Source organism: Strongylocentrotus purpuratus, unplaced genomic scaffold, assembly GCF_000002235.5.
Source record: "Strongylocentrotus purpuratus isolate Spur 01 unplaced genomic scaffold, Spur_5.0 spur5_scaffold_12, whole genome shotgun sequence".
Classification (NCBI taxonomy): Eukaryota; Metazoa; Echinodermata; class Echinoidea; order Camarodonta; family Strongylocentrotidae; genus Strongylocentrotus; species Strongylocentrotus purpuratus.
The window spans coordinates 13,981,770-14,000,431 of NW_022145597.1; the positions used below are offsets into that span (position 1 = coordinate 13,981,770).

General features: G+C 37.1%; 2 protein-coding genes across 3 annotated transcripts in view; both read left to right on the forward strand.

The window, feature by feature from the left end:
• The window catches only part of LOC579053 (FERM, ARHGEF and pleckstrin domain-containing protein 1), a 99,529-nt gene extending 94,126 nt beyond the window's left edge, over window positions 1–5,403 (forward strand). For both annotated transcript variants that reach the window (XM_030981863.1, XM_030981864.1), the window contains exons 21-25: window positions 59–113; window positions 565–728; window positions 1,474–1,581; window positions 2,765–2,916; window positions 4,427–5,403. In XM_030981863.1, the coding sequence (XP_030837723.1) occupies window positions 59–113; window positions 565–728; window positions 1,474–1,581; window positions 2,765–2,916; window positions 4,427–4,487 (540 nt within the window). In that variant the 3' untranslated portion in view covers window positions 4,488–5,403. The remainder of the gene's footprint in view (window positions 1–58; window positions 114–564; window positions 729–1,473; window positions 1,582–2,764; window positions 2,917–4,426) is intronic.
• Window positions 5,404–13,887: 8,484 nt separating this feature from the next.
• LOC105436472 (solute carrier family 2, facilitated glucose transporter member 1-like) lies at window positions 13,888–18,582 on the forward strand. Its single transcript, XM_030982608.1, has 3 exons — window positions 13,888–14,749; window positions 17,379–17,477; window positions 18,359–18,582. Exons 1-3 carry the CDS (start codon window positions 14,735–14,737, stop codon window positions 18,521–18,523), a joined length of 279 nt encoding a protein of 92 aa, XP_030838468.1. The 5' UTR covers window positions 13,888–14,734; the 3' UTR covers window positions 18,524–18,582.
• The last annotated feature ends 80 nt before the right edge of the window (window positions 18,583–18,662 follow it).

The following is an 18,662-nucleotide window of genomic DNA, read 5'->3' on the forward strand; positions in this document are numbered from 1 at the left end:
AATGTGATTTTCTCAACAACAACAAAATTAACTCGTTTTTTTTTCCTTCCATTTACAGGATATTCAGCTGGCTATGAGCATGTGCCAAGACGACGAAGTAACAGATACATTAAGTGAGTATAGCTTGCTGCATGTACCATTATTTTTGCGTTGTAGGGTTTTATTGTCACAAAGTTTGCAAAACTCTCTCAAATATAAAGGAAAAAAACATGAAAATGAGCCCACAATGCATGTGTGAACATTTATTATAGTCTGTGTTTCCATGGTAAGTTTAACATGAACATCAGTGAGTCTAGAAATTTGAAATGTATTCTTCTGAGTAGTTGATTTTTTCAATTATCCAACCATAATGGTGAAAAACAATACAAAAGGGAATATATTGAAACCTGTAGTATACCTCTAAAAAAGTTGTATTTGAAATCAATATTTTGAATATAGTGACTTGTAACCACTAACACACAGAGCAAAACATTTTATGGCAATTGGTACCCTTTAGAGAAGAAATACATAATATTCTTGGTCCATTTGCAAACTGGTCAATCTCTGAACTTGTTCTTGTCGTAGGTTCACCGGACCAAGACTCAGCATATGACGATGCAGAAGATGAAGTATCATCCCCATCCAAGTCCATTGATCGTCAGTCACACCATCGGGCCAACACGACGGTCCATGTATGCTGGCATCGCAATACCAGCGTTAGTATGGCGGACCATGTACAGGCAGTCGAGGTGAGACATATTCTTTTTCTTTTCTTTTCTTTTTAAGAGAGATAGTTTCAAATTGAGAATAGGTTTATTGAAAGTTGTGAGGTTCTATAAGACAGTTAACCTCTTGAATACTATGCCCAGGGACCCGTTTCACAAAGCCTTTTTTCAATGACAAATGACATAAATCAGTGACAAATCTGCTGATAACCAATCAAAGATTTCACTAGCTTATAACAATTGGAATTTGTCACTGATGACAAGTTTTGTGAAATGGGGCCCAAATGTAGTTGGTTGGTTGGTTGGTTGGTTTGTTTTACCCAACTGCTAAGAAAGCAACCGGGGCACTGACAGCTTTAAGTCCTCTCCAAGGGACTTAGTAATGAGGATTGATGCCTTATTACCGAAGGGAACTAGCGCATCAAATTGGTTTTGAACCCAGGACCTCCCGGTTACGAGACCACTGCTCTACCACTAAGCCATTGGGCCTCACTATTTATAGAAAATCTTTATTGTATTAAAATGATATTTTAAGTAACAGATGAAGACGGACGAAAAAAAAATCACATTAAATTAGAAACGGCGTCAACTATGCAAGAAAACAAACACTGAGTAAAATCATGCTTTTAAATAACATGAATTTTCCTGATTCATACCAGTTTCATGCTTCATTTCCTTTTTGTATTGGTGAATAGTGTACATGATCATACTTAAGGCTTAAGGCTAATATTCATCTTGATTTTCTTTTTTTTTAATATCTCCTTTAAAGAATCAGCTGAGTGGATTTTTGCTGCGTAAGTTCAAGAACAGCAACGGATGGCAGAAGCTCTGGGTGGTCTTCACAAACTTCTGTCTCTTCTTCTACAAGAGCCATCAGGTAAGTCTATGGATGTTGTAGAGTGAAACCTGTTTATATAGACCGCACAAGAGAGACAAGAAAAGTGGTCTTTCTAAACAGGTGGTCACCAATGCCTCAGTCACACCTTTGCGTATTTGGCTTGCGTATTGCTGTGTATTTATGGCAAGCTGTTTTAACATTTATTCCTATTTCTTGATATCAAGAAATGGGAATAAATGTTAAAGGGAAAGTCCACCCTGAAATTAAGTTAGTTTTAATAGGAGTAGAAAAATGAGAGAAACAAGTCAGTGAAAGTTTGAGCAAATTCCGATTAAAAATAAGGAAGTTATGATTTTTGAAGTTGTGATCAATCAAACACAAATTGGCAACTCTATGACGTATCATGCGAGCTCAACTTCCATTTGCTCAGTACTAAAAAAATCTAAAATTTTCATTTTCCCTCAAGAAAAATTTCAACCATACATGCACCCTAAATATAATAATTGCAAATATGTTTCTATACTCCCCCTGCAAGGAACAAATATATATTCCGTCATCAATAACGAAGAAAACATGATTTTATGGAATATTATGCACAAAGCAAATGAAGGAGAGCTCGTATAATAGGTCACAGAGTTGCCGATTTGTATTTGATTGATCACAACTTCAATAATTCATAACTTTCTTATTTTCATTCAGAATTTGCTCAAACTTTCACTCACCTGATTTTCTTATTATTCTGCCTCTATCGAAACAAACTTATTTTGGGGGTGGACTTTCCCTTTAAGACGGCTTGCCATAAATACACAGCAATACGCAAGCCAATTACGCAAAGGTGTGACTGAGGCATAAAGCAGGTTTGACTGTATATTGCAGTCTGAGAGAGAGATTCATATTGACTTATTGGGTGTTGGGTTAATTGTATAGAAGTTAAAATCTCTGGCACAGCACCATAGTAGTAGTAGTAGTAATGTCGTTTTACCGGGTGTTATTTTTTTGTTTTGTTATTCTTGTTATTGTCATTTTCACCATCATCTTCATCATCATTTTTTGTATTGATAATTAAATTTTCAGTAATTATTCATATTTTCATGACCCCATTTTATGATGACTACCCGTTGGCTAGCCTTCCCCTCCTGGCGTATCATTTGTGTTATTAATCCTACCGGTATTTATAATTTTATATCCATCATCATTAATTTGTTTTTCTTGTCCTTTCTAGGATGACTACCCGTTGGCTAGCCTACCCCTTCTGGGCTACTCCGTCATGATCCCAGTGGAAGAGGATGATATCCGTAAAGACTATGTCTTCAAGCTTCAGTTCAAGACACACGTCTACTTCTTCAGGGCAGAGAGCGAGTACACATTCAGCAGGTAAGCAGCCTGTAGTGGGTTTTTTTTTTTAAGTTGTCACCTAAAGAATAAAAAGTGTTTTGAATTGATGCAAATTTCATTTCATTGTGAAGTGGAAACCTGATTAAATACAACAAGGCAGTAATCATCTCTCAAAAATGTTAATTTTGAGATCCAGATTTTCTACCTTCAGCAGTCCTCCCTAGAGCGTCAAGATTCGTGACGTCACATGCGAAACACAGCTAGCCACACAATTACATTTTATACCTTTTCATGATATCTATACGATTTTTCAGCAGATTATTCATGTTTTTCAAGAGAAAATCTTTACATCCATATATAATTTGTCCATAATTATCAGTTGTTGTGAATTTTCTTTGGGTGACTACTTTAAAAGTAATACAAAGTTTTGGTATGGGTTCATGAATTTGGTTCAAGTGAACATATTGGAAGCATATACGATCCTACGATATTCAGTGATCGTTGTCGCGGTCGAAATCGACTCTTAAGTTATGAAATTGTAAATAATAAACACTTTGTGTTGAATAGCTCCCTCTCAAGGTCAAGATATTAATTAAGCTATAAAACAATGTTTATTGACTAAAATTGACTGAGTAGCTATACTCGTTCGGAAATTATATACCACAACTACATACTCTGAGATTTTCACGGTCGCAGCTACCATTGTTCGGCCGTAGGAGCTATTTGAAATTTATCAAAATTTACCGGGAGCACCGGTAAATCTTTATATTCAATTTTTCTCAAAAGCAGAAGTGTTTTAGGGGCTAAAATTTCTAGTGTTTTTAATACATCCACAGGGGCATCCAAATATATTAAAATTGTAAAGAATCACTATCCACCCATTTTTCAAAATTTCCCAAAACTTTGTAATACCTTTAAGCACAAAGGTTACCTAAGCCCCCCTCTGTGAGCCAAGTTTTTGAACCATTCTTTTAATAGAACTTATGTGTTTGTCGATTTGTACGGTAGTTAAAATGCTTATTTCATTTTTTAAATGGGTCTAAATGCAGTCTTCGAGAATAAACTTCACAATCACAAAAATGTGTATCACAAAGATGTGTAGAAAGTTTACCAGTTTTGTATGCAGGCACACTAAGCATGGGGCATACACTCTACTCTTTGTGAGAAGTGTAGCGTCTTAGCGTACATAGGGTGTGGCTCTCCTAACCGTGGGCCCTCCAGTTAATGTTCTGTTTGAGGAAGAGAGTGTTTTCCCCTGAATCATAGCCTGCATTGAGAATAGAGGGGAGGGGCAGCGACAATCATTTTTGTATATTTGTCTGCTCAGCCCAGGACTCAAACCCACGTGTATGACGAAAGTCATGAGAGCTACATGTAGATGACGTCCCGATGGTGCCACACTCCCTCCTAGTCACCAATCAGTGACTTATCATTATTCAATAATGTAATATCCTTAGCGTACATCATTCAATTGACCTTTGACCTTTGTTCTCGTAAAGAGTATTCTGATTATTCCTTCTTTTTCATTGTTTAATCTTTCCATTTACAGGTGGATGGAAGTCCTAAAGAGTGCCACATACTGCAGTAAGATGGACAATGATGTCATGTAACGGGTCACCACTGAAGCAACGCGCAAACTGCCTGTAGAGGACATCCCCAAAGACATTCTCTCCTTAAACACCATCCTACATGTATTTCTTCCCGTGACCTGGGAAACTTGCAAGGAGTAAAGAGAGAGAGAGCAAAGAGAAATACACTCTGCTTTCGACTTCTCCTCAACAAATGCCCATGGAAATATCTTAGGGATAACAAAAATGGTCCATTCGTAGAAGAAAACATTGCCAAAGTTGTTGCTGACTCGTTTCTTTCTTACGTAAGCACTGTCGTAAACAGATTTCCATGTGTGCTTTTGTAAGAGACAGCTGATATTTCCTTTTCAGAGGTGTATAGAGACAAACTGAAAAAATAATTTGGGTGGTTTGTGAAAGAAAGCGATGATGATCAAATCTTTTTTTGTTGATGTTTTTGTTGCGGTTGAGAGACTAGATTTATTATGCAAAATACACCAAACGACTTTAAATATCGCCAGATCGGGCATCGTGTGTTTGTGTATATCATATCATCTTTTTAACAACAAAAATTGGAAGAGTATTGTGTCAAACCACTTATTATATGAATGTAAAAAGGAAAGTTTTATACAATTTTCTGACGTCTTACTTTTCAATTATGCTATTATGTTTTTTACAAAAGGACCACTGCCAAGAGGGCCATGTTGGAAAGTTTTTGTTTTTTTAAACCTTTTTGTACATCCCTCGCTTTTTTGTAGATCAACAAGTGTAGATGTATATGTATGTATTCTTGGTATAAAGAATTATTAGCTCACTCCCTGGTTATTTTGAGAAGCATTACCAAGATATAGTCCGCTGGAAGCCAGATGGGCGTTAACTCGAAGACAACACAAAGTTAAAGCCCTTCTTGCTTTCAACAGACATGATTAGGGCGATTTTTGAACGTTTGTGTAGACTTGGAAAACGATCGCCTTGAGAAGTATAAACACAGTAGTTAGCGAAACCTTGAAAATTTCCCCTTGAAAGTTCTTCGGGCTCGACTTAAGCAACATAGCTCAAAATTGCGATATGACAAATTGGCAATGGATGGTTTAAATCGGCACAACATGATCAGTCTCTGAAGAGGATTAGATCATGAGGCTTTGAAAAGTTTTCTCCAAGAGGTTTTACACGATCCAGTTTCATCATGCTTTTCATAATAGAAGAACCAATGGAGAAAATATCGTATGGTATCCTCGAAAACAAAATAACAATTTGAACCTTAATTATATTAGAGATTGAGCATGTAGAAAACAAGGCTTAATAAAACAAACCTTTTTGTAATCATTGCTGATACCTCACTGCTTATAATTTGCTTTCAGACTTATATTAGGTCTGCGTTTTCGATACTTATTTCTTTTTTATGCTAAATGATATATGCGAAATATTGCGATAACCTTTGAACAAAAAGTTATTTTCTTTTTCAGACATTGTATATTAAAATTGTATCCGAGCATTCGTAAATGTATGTATACTGTACCTATACTAACATGTAACTTTCTCTATGAATTATGTAGAGATGTATTTGTCTTAGTATTATGCTATTTTTGAATTAATTTATTATTTAATTTGTAGTCTTTAGAATGCATATATCTTTTTAATCTTGTCGTGTAGCCCTTGAACCGTGACGCAACGATGCGTTCTGGTGTTTTTCGTACGGCGACGATTCAAATGCCACGTTTCTAATCTTTCTCGCCGACTATGTACAGCTTGGCATGTACAGTGTATGTGAGCGAAAGTGAGTGAGCATATTGTACAGATATGTATTTGTGTACATTTGTATATTGAAACCTGCCTTTAAAACGATTGATAATGTATTCGGAAGTCGATGCAACCTTTGTATGAGGTAACGTTGTTCAACTCATTTTAACCTTGCTACCACTTTATAATCATCCTTCTTTTGGGTATGATTTCTCCCACCCTCTATTTACAAGAAACCTAAAATGCCAAAAGATCAATGTTTGCCAATTTTCATGAAAGGTCACATTACAATGAATCTCTCTATTCGAAAGAAATACTAAGTTATCTTTGACCGGTAAAATTGGCACAGATCTGGGATGCATCATAATTGTAGAGGAAGAACTTCAGTTAGTTTGCCAAGCGTACACAAAGCTAAGTGTAGATTTCTGCATGTCTTGAATATTGTATCTGTAATTATTTCTCCTTGCTTGAAGCTGTTGTCGTAAAAATAGAATGTTACGATTCAGTTTGCCAGCCATTTTGTCAAGTCTTCATAAGTTTGCTGTCGGTAAACGATACGTCTTCTTTTCACTATATTTGCTTGTGGCTTTTTTTGCTGCGTGTTTCCAGCCGTAGTGCTTTATGCAATACCATACCAATGAATAAAACGTACCTGATCAAACACGAGGAAAAAAATGAAAGTCGATGATGACAACGAGAGGCGGACAGAGGAATTAAAGGTCTTCCATTTTGCGGCTAAGAGTAAAACCAAATAACCTTAGAATTCTAGGATCTTTGAATGAAAAAAAAAGTAGCTCCATGAAAAGGAGAGTTGTAGTCGATGAGTTTATGTGTGCAGAGTCTGCAGACGTTTGTTCCCTTGTTTATTCTCGATATAAAAATGTAGCAGGGTTTGTTTTTCTAGATGGTTGAATGTTGTCAGGGTTAAGACTGTAAATCTTTGAAGGATTTTAGTAAGAGTACTCCTCTCCCAACTCCCTTTGGAATGCTGTGAATAGATAGGTGATCATCAAAATGTGAATTTGTCTCTCTTAATATACAAGAGTTTGTAGAATGAATCCCAAGGTTATGTATGTGCAGTTAAAAGGAATCAAATATTGGTTAAGATCATTTGATGAATTATAAACATGCCCCTACCAATCAAACAAATTTGGTTGCAAACTCTATTTCAAGATGTCATCATAGAGTGAATATTATATGCCACTTTAGCTGTTAGAGTTTGTTTGTTAACTCCAAAACATTTGCATTACCAGTAATACAGTATATGTATTTCCAAGATGATTATTAATGGTTACAGCATTTAGGTCAAAGAGATGGATGACCTGTGATAAAGTACATTTAAATTTAAATACTTGGTAGTTTTTCAATCATGCAGAGGATAAATTTCTTAGAATGTATTCATATTCTAAATTTTTAAGAGAAATCTTACAAACATATGTCACTAAATGTGATATAAGAGTTGTGAGTAGGAATGAGATGAAGAAAATGTATACTCTAGTGATGTTTGGATAATACTTGAATGATCAAAAGAGTATTTACTGGCTTGTGAGCGAGGCGAAATTATGTTATGTTTGAAGCCATTTCTGTATTTATTATGAATGAAGTAATTGAGAGAACAGCTGCCGATCAAAGAAAACAAAGAGAGCTTGGTCAGCAGCTCAGAAGGACTTAAGTCTAAGGAATTTATTGTCCCTATCATCGGATGAAATGTAGAAAATGGCTGCTTTTCACGTTTGATATTAATTGTCAAAAAAGACAAAATAATGGAGTCCCACCTTCTTAACGCATTACTTCATTGTCCCGTATGAGTATGAAGGAATTGTACTTAAAAAAATTGAAAATTGCGATATAATGCAACAAACATGGTTGCAACTACTTTATACAAAATATTTGAGGCAATTACAATGTCCTTGTATGTCCCCTTTTGAGTCAGTTTTCAGAAGTTTGCGATTGTGTTAACGTCAAAATCTTGGAAAACTCTCTCGGGCAGGTACCGAGAAATCTACTGGTGAATTAAAAGTTGATGTAGTGAAACAGGAATGCAGACATCACTTCTAGAAATGCATCCAAAAATGCTCCAAGTTCCAGACTCCCAAATTGAGATGATGTATTTTGTCATCATATTTTTTGCTTGGATCTTTGTAGCTTGTCGTCTTTCAATTTAGGTTTTCAGAGCTTCTGTGCACATCGGTTAGGACTCGTTGGCGAATCGAAGACTTGTATTCTTATTCTTATTTGGGGAGGGTTGGGTTGGAATGAAATTAAGAAAGGATGTTGTAAGTTTGGAGCTGGAAGGACATTAACGCTGCTACTATTACACAGCGTTAATCCCCTCCTGGCCCTGAACAGACAATATCTGAGTAAGTTTTTCATCAGAGAAGTAGGAGTAGAGGTGGCTGTATTTGAAGATGATGTAATACTTTATCCAATTAGGATGTGTTAGTAGAGTGGATAGAGGAAGATATTTTTTGTACCCCGATATATACTTGAATTATGGCTATTGCAAATTACAAAAAAAAGTTGTCCATGTTTGAAGGATAAGAACACTCCTGGTAGAGTGTAACGTACTTAAATATAACTAATCAAAAAGTAATATAACAATTAAAGCACAATTCTCTAATGCATCAATCACGAAATGAGTAATTTGGGGGTGATTGTATCGTTTTATTGGATTTAAATTCTCGCGAGGAAACGGGTTGCGGCGATTGGATTCAAACTCTTCAGATGATATTTTTGTAAATAGATTTTATTTTCACCATGTCTTTGGTGTGTGTGTCGCGAGAAGGAACGATTAAAATGCTATTGGCATGTGCATGTAATTAGGAAAATATTGGCTGCATTTATTTAAGGGAGGAATGCAAAATTGAGAAGAAAAAAAATGAGCTCATCCATTGTGCTTTGCTAATTGATAGTGAACTTCGACAGTTATAAGTATTTATTGTGAAGCTTGAAGGTGTCTTGTAACTTTTCAGTTTACAAGAATATGCCACCCATTACGGTTGATTCAATAAGTATCTCATTCAAACAATTTAGTTTCTTAATTTATTCTGTGAAACTGTCCTATTAAGTAATTTTGTAAGTCTCAAGTTATTGTGCTGCCATCTGAGTGAGCATTGTACAAGTCCGTGAAACACAAGAAAATTGTATTTGCATTTACAGATTCTGTGTATCCCCTCCTTTGTGTTTGTCCTATTACTTTCATTTCTGTTTAATCATAGCTGGGAGGGGATTTTGTAATTGTTTTTTTAATATTCGTAGGATGGACAACGTTCTGTAACACTTTGAGAATGTAGTATAATGCCTTGCCAATTCAGATTCATCTTGTACAGTTTGTTCTTATACTCTTTCATAAATAACTTGTTTTAATAAATGACGATAAGTGACTGGATGGAAGATGTAGAGACGAAACACAGCATGGTTTTATGAATTTACAAAGAAGAAAACCTTTGAAGCTGTGACGAATGTCTGACTATTATTATGCATTGTATAGTTTCCAGTCTATTTGCACGTGTATGGCCAGACGGTTAACGCTGGCGCATTGAATTATATACAATTGGTATGATACGATTTTACTGTAGAATAAATGACAAAAAAACCTGTAAGTTTCAAAATGAATCGCCCACATTTTGTGTTCTTTTTTTTGTTGTGTTTCTGCGAGAAGAATAAAGAGAAAACTCTGGGGGAATAGAGAAGGAACAAGATTGAGAAGAAAGAGAGGAATATATGTCAGAAAGAGAACTATTCTACGGAGAGAAATGAGAAATAGAAATCAATTCCAATAAGAAAAAGGAGAAAGAATCAGAAAGAGATATCCTAAGATATTCTAAAGAGAGAAATGAGAGAGAGAAAACTGATAAATAAACAAGAGTGGAAAAGAGAGATTATAATCACACTTCTTTGTTCTTTTATACTAGATTAACTTTTGTTGACAATAACACGCCAAGGAATGTAGATATCAAACTGTGAATATCACAATTTCGGATCAACAGACCCCGTGAATGGCGGTATATTTTCACGTTTTTATCACCTCTAATAAGCACAGGAGTCGTTGAAATAGTTTTATTGCCTTTTTAGAGTTTTGCTATTCCCATTTACTTGACGCCAACGTCTGTTTATTTTCCTTATCTCCGTATAGGAACACGTATATTGCAAACTGTAGTTTCTCTGTAGTAATTTGATTTATTTATTCTCCGAATTCACAATAAAAACATGATATATATATATATATATATATAGAACATTTACAACATAATATAAATAGACATTTAAAACAAACATAGAGAAAAGAAGAAGACAATAATTAAGTCGGAAGGAAACCCAGTTCAGTCAAGCCAAGATGATTGTTATAATATTAAATATTTATTGTGTAGTGAGGAACACGTGACTAAAAAAATATATGTATCCTAACTCCGATTAACAGCTTACATGAGATCAGGGACGAAGGCAAATTACCTTTTTGATAATACTTTAAGATTACATGGGAGTTTTAGATTAGCGGGGAGATTATTGAATTGAATAGCACATCTGTAACAGAACGTACTACGTTGACAATAATCTGTTCTGGGTTTTGCCAACAATAAGTTTCCATGAGACCTAAGCCACTAGCGAATAGTTGTATTGACAATATTGGAAGCAGAAGTTCATTTAAAGCCTTATAAATCATAGTATTTAGATGACAGTAACGGCTGATTGATAAAGATTTCCAGCCTAAGCGAGCATGTAATTCCCTGATTGACACAATGTAGGGGGCTTATTCCAAGTATGATTCGACATGCCCTGTTTTGAAGTTTCTGTAAAGAGTTGACAAATTTAGCAAAGGCTATTCCATATCACCATATAGTCAAAAATAGGAAGAATAATGGCATTATACACATTTTCATATTAGATAGATCAATATTATTACGCAATCGAGCTAAGAAGCGTATGAGATTACTTATCCTAGAACACATGTCATCAATATGCAAACTCCACTTTAAACTAGCTAGGATCTAACAACATACCAAGATACTTCGTAGATTGTACATGTCGTGTATTTATCCAATTTACATTCAAGTACAGCTTGCTACATTTAGTAAACATTATGTGTGAGGCAAATAGAAGTTTTCCTATTTCGTTTCAAATATTATGATTTAAAGCCGTGTTCAGCCTTTACTTGCTTTCAAACATTTGAATTATAAACTGGAGGTTTTCGATGAAAATGATTGGTAGGTTTTACTTTTATGAATTTGAATTTTAGTTGTTACCATTAGTTAACATTGTAGGCCTATTATAAGTCGTGGCTTCGATTTGGGGGCACAGGGCACCTCCCCAAGTTTATGACACATACAAAGAAATGAAGAAGAAGGAAAATGAGAAGAAGAAGAAGAAGAAGAAGGAGGAGAAGAAGAAGGAGGAGAAGAAGAAGGAGGGGGAGAAGAAGAAGGGGGGGGGGAGAAAAAAAGAAATGTGAAAAAAGGGTAATACGATCCCTCTCCAACACTGTATTTCCTCTATGCTATGTCACTTTGCATCCACCTGTAGCCCCTCCCACCGCCCCCTTTCCCCTCCCACACCATGATGGTAAGTGTCCCTTAATGGCCAGACCCTCACTACTGGGAATTTGGTTCAAAACTCTTTCAACGTTTCAAAATATACAACAACAAAAAAGTGTTAGCCTAGTGCGGTTTGTCAACAAAATTTTCTCAAGAATACCCCTCCCTAGTGGCGTATCTAATGCAAGGTGAACTCGGCGTACGACCCTCCCACGATTAAATAAAAGAGGAACAAAATTAACGCTACTCGTCTGCATGGTTCTACAGCACATGGAGCTGTACTTTGATACGCCTTCCAAATGGTCTGACAGCCCCCCCCCCCCACCCCTCCTGTTGATCAATTTTACGGAACGCCACCACCCCCTCCCCTGGAAAAAGATACACTGATGCTTCTGTCTAAATGTGTTCTTTCGAATAGTAATATGATAATAATAGCTTCAACTGCATGAACTCGATTTGGTTTCAACAACAGACCGACACCAGACCATCAACAGACCGACAGCAGACCGACAACAGAACGACAACAGACCGACAACAGACCAACAACAGACAGACAACAGACCGACAACAAACAGACAACAGACAGACAACAGACAGACAACAGACGGACAACCGACCAACAATAGAACGACAACAGACAGATAACAGACCGACAACAGACCGACAACAGACCAACAGCAGACCGACAACAGAACAACAACAGACAGACAACAGACCGACAAAAGACGGACAGCAGACCAACAATAGAACGACAACAGACCGACAACAGACCGACAACAGACAGACAACAGACCGACAACAGACCAACAATAGAATGACAACAGACAGACAACAGACCGACAACAGACAGACAACAGACCGACAATAGACAGACAACAGACCGACAGTAGACTGACAACAGACAGACAACAGACAGACAACAGACTGACAGTAGACTGACAACAGATAGACAACAGATCGACAGTAGACTGACAACAGATAGACAACAGACCGACAACAGACCGACAGTAGACTGACAACAGATAGACAACAGGCCGACAGTAGACTGACAACAGATAGACAACAGACCGACAACAGACCGACAGTAGACTGACAACAGATAGACAACAGACCGACACCAGACAGACAACAGACCGACAATAGACCGACAACAGACAGACAACAGACTGACAACAGACCGACAATAGACCGACAGCAGACAGACAACAGACCGACAATAGACCGACAACAGACAGACAACAGACAGACAACAGACAGACAATAGACCGACAACAGACAGACAACAGACAGACAATAGACCGACAACAGACCGACAATAGACCGACAATAGACCAACAGCAGACAGACAACAGACAGACAATAGACCGACAACAGACCGACAACAGACCGACAATAGACCGACACTGCAGACCGACAGCAGACCGACAAGAGACGGAAAACAGAGCGACAACAGACCGACAACAGACCGGACAATAGACCGACAACGGACCGACAACACACCGACAACAGACCGACACCAGAACGACAACAGACCAACAACAGACCAGCAACACACCGATAACACACCGACAGCACACCGACAACAGACCGAAAACAGACCGACACAACACCGACACCACACCGAACAAACAATTCCATTACCCCCAATGGCAAACAATCAGATGGTTTTGAAGGCAGTGTGGGGTCGGTTTGGCGGTGCGGCTGAGGTTTTACAGATGAAAGCTCAAACAAATTGCCGATCTGCAGACTCGCTTGACTTTGCAATTGTGAATTTCTTGGTCCCAGCTTCCAGGTAGTTTTGTCCTTGCACTGTGGTGATTTGTTTACACGCCAAACAAACGAATAGTAGAAACACTCTCAAAACTTGAAAGGACTTATTGTGGATATAATGACGGGAGAAAAATATCAACAGTAGAACACGAACAAAATTTAGTTCACGACTAGGCTATATAAAAGTGGTTCACGCTGTGCGTATGATTTATTAAGCAAAAGAAAGAAAACAATGCACAAATAACTTTGATCATAATTTGTTTTATTATCGTTTTCAATATTTGAATTGTGAAATCCGACCTTATAGTTATAGATCATAACTTGTTTCGCTATCGTTTCCTTTATCTTTGTTTGTATTAGTGAAATCTGACCGTAAACGGCATGTGCATTGGAACGTTTGCATTGTCATAGATCTCTATACGCACCCATTGATAATACAAAAGTTATTTGGGGTAGAAAACAAATATCGTCAGTCACACGTTGTTCGTTATATGAAATATATCATGCATTGCAGGCAGCGCTTGGGAAATCTTTAGTTCTCACAGAAGATAAATCATTTCTGTTGTTGAATTTGATTCGATGGTATTCATTTGTGTTGCAACGTTCGTTCTTCCATAATGGGTGCAAGTTGGAAAACTAAATTCATATAGCGTGTTGGAACAAGTTGGTGGATGTGAATTTATTCGGTATAAGGTATATGCCTCTTTTAGTTGTCAGTGACGCGAAATGTACAGACCGACGGAATAGAACAAGTTGGTGGATATGAATTTATTCGGTATAAGATATATGCCTGCTTATATACTTGTCAGTGACGCGAAATGTACATACCGACTCCGACAGTTAATAGTTGATCACTAATTTATAATTAATTAGCAAGAGCACCTCGCATTTGATGTTCTCTTATAGATCAAGATTGCTGGATCCTATTTTGTTTCAAGTGCGAGATTTGACGTAAGTGTTGACCAACTTCGTGGCAGACTTCTGCGCCACCAACTGCTCAACAGGGAGAAGAAGTATCATCATTTTTAGGATTGACAACGTCTTTTATAATATAGTGTTTCTTTAAAAGAAAACATTGATCGATGGACAGAAATGCACCCTGACTAAGTTTTGATACTGCATGGTTAATAACAGTGCAAACACCGATAACATCTAATCAAGTGTTCCGGTTGAGTCAAGTGTATATACCAAAGAGCATTCTACTTCAATGATGCCTGGTCTACGATAATAGTTATCTTCATAATCATCATGGCACCTCAGTCGGTAAGATGCAAATGTAGATATCAAAATTATGATATTATAATAATTATATCAAGGTAATGCTCTCTTCATGCATAGGAGTGTAAATGCAGTTCTCATAATAATAATAATAATAATATGTCTTGTTTACCCAGGGTAGCCTCATCAGTATTCATACTGTTCTCCCTGAGGGCCCTGCAATCATATAGAATCGTATACAAGGGATCACTACATTTAGTCTATACAAAGTTGGGCCACTCCAAATTAGAGGTTGATTTACTCTTTTTTGCGAGTGGATTCCACTAAATTGAACATGGATTTCACTCCAAACGAAGTGATTTGCTATTTATAACTCCCCAAAATGTTTGTTTTTGCACTCCTGTATATTGAGAGAGTAAACGGAAGTAGCAGGAGCATTCGTCAACTTTGTGACAACGTAGGCCTACTTGCTAAAAGTTATAATATTGTATATCTATAGTGGGAACGTTGTCTCACAAAGCCATCATTGATGTTATTTTAGTTCCACTTTTTCATTTCGTTTGAATTGTACATTGAAACATTTTTTAACACATAATCTTTCACCGGACCATTATCAAAAAGTCTCTGGAATATGAGAGAGGGCCGAACTCGTATGAAAGGAAATTAAGTCATGGTTATGTCATTTCAAGTATAGTAGCGATGCGATTCTGTTTGTTTATAATCATTCATCCCGTCTGCGTATAAATCATACTACTTTGATCAAATTACATCGCATTGATGAAGAATTAATCAAACTACAAATGAGGATACACATAATAAAAAAAAGTTTAGGTATTGGATCTTGTCATTGAAAATATAGTACTGATGCGATTCAGTATAGTCTGCAATCATTCAATCAACCCATCCAATTTCTTGCAAGAATCGTACTAATTTAATCAAATGACACCACTAAACAATATATCGCAAGTTTCCTGTGTTGTTGTAGGCCTATCCCACGCGGCTGTATACAGCGGAAGGTTTTACTAATACTACACAACACTTATCACGGTATCATATTTACGCTGTATGTATAAAATCTTTAGTCTATATTTACTTTTGATAACGAAACCAGTGCAATGGCTGATGTCATTACCTTTATTAATAATTTTTTCTTTGCTCTAAAGCTCTCAGGGTTCATCATTTGTAGTCTCACTGTCTGCCCGGTGTTCCGGAATTAAAGACTATTGTTATATTTGTTTGATTTTGCTTCCACGCGTTGTGCACTTTTAGAGTAAAGTGCAATTCACCGAAGCGCGGCTTGCAGGCGAATCATTATCTAAAAAAGCATTGGTATATTTCTTTTCAATTTCATTTAGTTTCCCTCTATTTATTCCTGTTTTGACATGAGCAGAAGCTAAGATCCTAGTTGTTATATTATCATATTTTTTTGTACGTGTTCTAATGTAAAAGCAAACAGCAAAAGTGCAATTCACCGAGACGCGGCTTGCAGGCGAATCATTATCTAAAAAAGCATTGGTATATTTCTTTTCAATTTCATTTAGTTTCCCTCCATTTATTCCTGTTTTTACACGAGCGTAAGCTTGGTTCTTAGTTTTTGTATTATTATTTGTCACGCGTTTTAATGTAAAAGCAAATAGAACAATGCGCAATTCACCGAAACGCGGCTAACAGGTGAATCATTATTAAAAAAATCATTAGTATATTTCTTTTCAATTTCATTTAGTTTCCCTCTATTTATTCCTGTTTTTACATGAGCGGAAGCTAAGATCCTAGTTGTTATATTATCATTTTTTTTTTGTACGTGTTCTAATGTAAAAGCAAACAGAAAATGCGCAATTCACCTAAACGCGGCATGCAGCTAGGCGTACCATTATCTAAAAAGGCATTGGTATATTTCTTTTCAATTTCATTTAGTTTCCCTCTATTTATTCCTGTTTGCACATGAGCGGAAGCAAATATCTTAGTTGTTCTATTATCATAGTTTGTGTGTACGTGTTCTAATGTAAAAGCAAACAGAAAAATGTGCAAATATATTTGGCACCCGAGAGTGGGGTATGATAATGTTAATGATGTAATTAATTTATATCATGTCAATATTGGAGTGTTGGAAGATTACATTTTCTTTGAAGAGAAACTATGAATCATGAGACATAAATTATTATACAGGGCCTACATCTGTTAATGATCTTTCGATTACGTGCTCTGAAAAAAAAAAGTACATTCATGCGGTTCATTTAATTTATCATTATAATAATATATTACGAAATTCTACTGGCTAGGCTGTTTACCTTCGCCTTGCCTCGTCTTATCTCCTCTTTTCCCTTCTTTTTTCTTCAACTTTCCGTTCTGCCCCCCCCCCACCCTCTCTCTCCCTTCTTGTTATTCTCTCTCCATTCGATGTAATTCTTATTTTTGTTCTTCTTTCTCTGTTTCTCTGTCTCTCTCTCCCCCTCTCTCTCTCTCACTCTCTATTTCTCTATATTCAATTAATATATTTATATACAATGTATCTCTCTCTCTCTCTCTCTCTCATTCTTATTCTTGCTACATTCCATGGATTGTTTTTTTTTTTTTAAATCATCACCCTATTTTACTTGTTTTCTTTGTTCTTAAATACCTTTCTTGCACAAATTTCGTAGCAAAGCTGAATAAATCATTTGTACTTTTGGTGCAGGACTTCTCTGTGTGGTTTGTGCTAACCGTTTGTACGCTGGTCATTGGGTCTTCAATGACAAGTGGATATCACTACGGAGTTATCACTGGGCCCTCACAGGTAAGGGGATTTTAAGGGAGGAAGGGTGGGAAAGGGGAATGAGGGAGGGAGGGAAGGGAGGGAAGGAGGGAGAAGGAAGATATATAGAGAGAGACAGAGAGAGAGACAGAGAGAGACATAGTAGACAGAGAAGAAAGAAAGACACATATACAGAGACAGAGACTGACAGACAGACATAGATAGAGAGACATACAGAGACAGATAAGAAAGAAAGACACAGAGACCGACAAACATACAGAGATAGAGAGGGAGAGACAGAAAGATCAATACAAAGATGAACATTTAGGCAGACGGATACAGATGCATAATAAAAAAAAAAGGGTCGGAAATAGTGTGAACAAAATCGTAGGAAGACGGAAGAATTATGAAGATGATGATGGTGGTGGTGGTGATGGTGGTGGTGGTGGTGGTGATGGTGGTGGTGGTGATGATTATGATGGTGGTGGTGATGGAGATGGGATGATTATGATGGGATGATGGTGGTGGTGGTGTTGATGATGATGGTCGTGATGAGGAGGATGACGATGGTGGTGGTGATGATGATGATGATGATGGTGGTGGTGGTGGTGCCGGTGGTGATGATGACGATGACGATGATCATGGTGTTGGTGGTGCGATGGGGACGATGATGATGAAAATAAAGAAGAAATTGATGAAAGGAAAATAGAACTAAAATTACAATAGAACTATTCAAGGACGAAAAATCAGAGCCTAGTTTACTATTGGCTTTGTGTCATTATTTACATTTGCCAACAGATACTTTCCTTGACAAATTCATTTATGTTTATTTTCCGATGGGGTGATACACCGCATGCGTTTTCTTTTTGTTGTTGTTTTCTTGACCATTTTTATTGACCAATCCTTGTTATTTCCTTGACCAGTTTGTGAAGGAGTTTTACAACCAGACCAACGTATATCGCTATGGCTCACCATTAGATGAATACGGGGAGGTTTGGCTGTGGGCTGCGACTATCACGGTGTTCTGCGTCGGCAGAGTTGTGGGTGCCTTCGTTGGGGCAAAGTGGTCAAAGAAATTCGGCAGGTGAGTCTGATCTAGTTTGGATGGGTGCGGCCTTTATGTAGGCCTACGATCCCCTGTGGAAGGCCTAGTAAATTTTATACTACTTGCAGTGCCACGCAGGGAGCACAGGTACATCCAATCTGAATGGATTTTGCCCTCCTCCC